We start from the raw sequence: 4515 nt of genomic DNA, 5'->3' as shown, positions 1-4515 counted from the left end.
AATCCTTTAGATCAGTGTCCGTTGCTCAGTGTCTCCATTATGGTGACAGTTAGTGGTAACCGGAACCATTCAGTGGGGGTTACTCCTTAACCCTGGAGACTATGTAACAGTTAACATTTCCTCTAGTCTCCCCACTACCTCCAGAAAACCACTTTCAGCTTGGAGCTTCTTTCTTCTTAGCAGTATACATGGAAAGCTTTTATAGGTGTACTCTTCCCAAGAAAATAATTGTTGCACTTGCTTTTTTGGAAAAGATCCACATCCTAGATCCCATGCAGTAGGTGCCATGCAGTGTTGATCAGAGCCTTATGTGATAACACATATAAGCGCATTAAAAAGCTGGTTCTGGAAAAATTTGTGTTTCACCATCTGGAATGTTTGCCATATTTGTGCCAAAGTGAAGGCAAAAATTTTACATTTCATATCAATTTCTGCATGTATTCTGTGTTTGAAATATACATTTACTCAGAGTGCTCTGGAAAAAGCACCTGGCCAACCATCTTATAAATGTGTCAAGATTTACTCCCATGACAACTCAGTAAATTAAAATATTTTAGTATCTCTGTTTAATGGACAAGGATGTTAAGAATAAAAAAAAAAAATTTTTTTTTTACATAATTGCTCCAAAGTTACCAAACTAGAAAGCATGTTTAAGGTCGGGCATCCAAGCCAGGAAATGTTTCTCCATAACCTCCATCTTAACTGGCTTCTTCAGCCCTTGCTGGTCATCAAGCTGTGTATTCTTGGATCCATTCTCTTTCTCCCTCTGCTCCATCCCATGTAGAAGTGTACATTTCCAGACACTTGCTTTTTGATTCCTGGGCAGGTTTAGCCAGTGAGAGGAATTAGTAGAAAACTGAAAACAGAAACAGAGAAAGCCACCAATTTCTCCGATCTTCTGCTTTAGGTGACATTTCCTTCCTGGCCTCCAGCCTTTCTCTTCCTGGTCACAGTTCCAATGGGCAGCTTCCATTTGCAGGCTCTCTCCCAAGCATCCGCTCTCAACCCTCTGTCCAAGATTAGTGATGTTTTCTAAACCTTGGGCTAAACCGTACCACTCTGTTTTGTGTGCTTGCTTTCTTCTTATTTGTAAATCTAACTTCCTGAAATGCCTGTTTAAAGGGTTAAATAGCTCCTGTAACTCTCTAAGTCAGGCACCTTGGCCTGGTTTGCGCATCAAACCAGATCCTATTTCAAGAAAGAACCTTAAATATTCTTAAACAGGAAAGTCTCTTTAGAGCCATAAGCTACTTAGTTGATTTGTCACATTTTTTTTTCCTGCTCACCTACCTAGTCCACAAAATAACATTGTCCACAGATAACAGAAAACTATTCTATAGCATAAAGCTGAATTCAGCTTTTCCTCATGAATTTTACTTCTATTGTTTCCGTGGGAAAACTTACTAATTTTCTACATTTTTATAAAATTGTTATAGTTTGAATGAAACAAGTATGAATGATTGTTTAAACGTTAAAGAAACAAAGGTGGTAGGAAAGCTGGTTCCTTTTTCATAGTCAAATCTCATTTTGCTGCTTTTAAATTCATCTGGATTTCCCAGCTGGGGATGCCTTCCCGTTAACAGTACTAAATAAATATCAGAAATGAGTCCTTTCAAGACTATACGTGCAGTAAACATCAAACCTCGACCCAGATCTAGCCAATGGACAGGACATTCTCCACAGTTGAGTGGAGAGTGGGGACTGACTTTCACAGGAACTCTGATGCCCCATGTTTGACCACATCCCCTGGATGGGGAGGCCTGGTGGCACTCAGAGGAAGGACAGCAGGCTACCAAGAAGAGACTTGATACCCTATGAGCATATACAGGGGGAGGAAGCCCCCCTCAGTCACAGTCATAGGGGAGGGGAGTAGGGGGAAAGCAGGAGGGAGGGAGGAATGGGACGATACAAGAGATGGGATAACTATTGAGATGTAATAGGAATGAATTTAAAAAAGAAATGAGTCCTTTCAAAACATGTAGTCTTTGTATTTTCTTAATTGCCCCGGCTGTCTTATAGAAAAACAAAAACAAAAAACAAAGCAAAACAAAACCTGACTAGGCAGCACAAATCATCAGCACTTGCTATTTTTAAAGTTCCTTTTAGAAAATCACCCTTCACATAGGAGACTGCCCTGAATAACAACTTAATACATTTCCATTAAAACTTTGATTTATATCTAAAGCGGTGAAGTATGTATAAAAGTGTAGAGGTGATATGTTGCCATTCAAAATACCCCCTTTCATCCTGTCTATTTGATTGCTTAATATTAAGTTGTTATAAAAGCATTAGTAGTCAGCCCTACAGATAAGTAGTGGGCCTTCTGTGTGAGGGCAGTAACATTCTACAGCCCCATTCTGTGAGATTTCTTCCTTGATATAAACATTTGCTTCCTCAATTCAAGTCTTATTTTAAGGTTGATTCCTATTTCATTTCCCATCATTTTAAAAGCTGCACTGTCATAGTCAGACCAGAAGAACAGTGTGAGAAGCCACTTCTGATCTGGGAAGGATTAAATGAGAGGAGGGGGGAGGAAGGGACAGAAAGAAGAAGGACAATAAGGGGGGAAGGAGGGCTGGCCACCTCAGTGGAGGGGTTTTTGGTTTAGTTTTTTATTTTATAGTGTTTTAAGTTTTAGACGTTTCAATCCATATTTTTAAATTTTAATTCTCTAATAGCTAGACAAAAATATACTTTTTATAAGTCATTGTATCTATAAACTTGCTTCTTAATCTGCTTTTTTTTTTTTTTAACAGAACCGTTTAGAAAAAGACAATAAGAAAGACCTGTGAACTAACTCTATAAAAGAAGATTGTGATACGCCTTGTCAAGATAGTAAATTTGTTATCATGGTAGCCACTAAAACTTTTAAAATTCAGTTAAAGAAGAGGAAGGAACTCTTCTAGCCACCACAGACACACAAAGGCTATATAGTGTTTCAGATATAAAGTATGTATTTCAGCTCTTTTGAAAAATATAAGCATGTTAAATACCATATTTACTTATTGCTAATAGCATTGGTATATGGTGGCTCTTTACCCATAAAAGGAAAAACTCATTAGCCAGCCATTTACTTCCTAAATTAGATCTAAAGTTGCATGAAACCATTATTAGCTTTGAAAGCTTTGATGGGTTTTTAGTAATAATCAGATGATGGTGCTGGTGAAAATGATGTGTTTGAAAATAGTACTCAGTATCAGAAAATTTGTTCACAGGGAAATAAGGATAAATGATCACAATTAGCCACTGTGTTTATAGAGAAGGGTCAAAGAACAATGAAAACAATGGCCTCAGGGTTTTTTGAGCCTAATAATTCTATGATTTACTCTACAGATGACAGCACTATTGATAGTTATATTTTTGTTACTATGCTTCAGTACAATTAGACTGTTGATATTTGTTTAGTCATATATAATTAGTATTCTATCTTTTCAAGTTTATCTAGTAATAGAATTTATGCCCATTTGCATAGCTGTCATAACACTGAACTTTTGTTGCACTGTGGAGTTCTCCACTACAAAGCTCATGTATGACATCCAGAAAGCAGTGCTCTTTATGCTTGTGAGCATTACTGATTGTACAGGTGTTACCTCGGTATCCATGCACTGGTATCATACAGATCTCTCTACTATTTCTATATTCTCAAAGTTAACTACTGGGTTTCATGCAAATATTCATATAGAAGTAGTCAGTGTAGTAATATGGTTTAGGTTATTTCAAATGTTTAACTGTGAAAAGCCACTTGTCTTAAAATGACTTAAATATAAAAGAAAATGTAAAATAATAATTGGAGTTTTTACTTCTCTAGTCTTTGTTTTATCTATAATTTTAATGCCAGTCTCATGTATATTTAATTGTTCTCATTGTAAAGTGGGTAAAATGAATAATATCTAATTATATTTCAGATAAAAGTCAGGGGTTAGTGCTAGAAAATAGACATGAAAAAGATATTCAAGAGGGGTAAGATAGGGGAGTTATGCCATCTGGGATGACACTACCATAAATAACAAGGAAAGGAAATGCTGAACTAGAAGAAAACTGCACACATGACATCTCAAACTTTAAACTTAGAAATATCAAAGCGAGAGTAGCATGGTAAATATAGATACTGAATGTTTAAGATCTTGACCTACTCTACAGAAATCAACTCTAATGTCAGAATCACATAAGTTAAAGAGAAAGTGCACAGCTTTAGAGCTTGAACCAAAAGCTAATCCCAGTTTCTCCACTTGTTTAGTCATGTGATTTGAACAAATTATTCAGACTTACTATAGGCCTCCTTTCCCTCCTTTGCAAGTTGAAACTATTAATATTTACGTAAGGGTTACTATATATGATCCTCAAAGTTACATGATAGTATAGTATAGAAAAAGTCTCTGACAGATTCATGGATTTGAAAGTTTCACCACAAAAAGCACTTTAAAGCTTATAGTTAGGGAATCTTAGACTTCAACTCTCAATTTTATAGACTATAATTGGAGACCTCAACTTTCTGAGGGAAAGGAGAGAAGGGTT

The 4515-nt window shown here is 36.3% G+C and overlaps 1 protein-coding gene across 1 annotated transcript in view; it reads left to right on the top strand.

Moving 5' to 3' along the window:
* The window catches only part of LOC127188231 (B-cell receptor-associated protein 29), a 43257-nt gene extending 38976 nt beyond the window's left edge, over positions 1-4281 (top strand). The window contains exon 7 of the mRNA XM_051144685.1: positions 2757-4281. Within this exon, the coding sequence (XP_051000642.1) occupies positions 2757-2792 (36 nt within the window). The 3' untranslated portion in view covers positions 2793-4281. The remainder of the gene's footprint in view (positions 1-2756) is intronic.
* The last annotated feature ends 234 nt before the right edge of the window (positions 4282-4515 follow it).

Source organism: Acomys russatus, chromosome 1, assembly GCF_903995435.1.
Source record: "Acomys russatus chromosome 1, mAcoRus1.1, whole genome shotgun sequence".
Classification (NCBI taxonomy): domain Eukaryota; kingdom Metazoa; phylum Chordata; class Mammalia; order Rodentia; family Muridae; genus Acomys; species Acomys russatus.
Note: the sequence above shows the minus strand (reverse complement) of the source record. Positions and strands in the feature narration are given on the sequence as shown.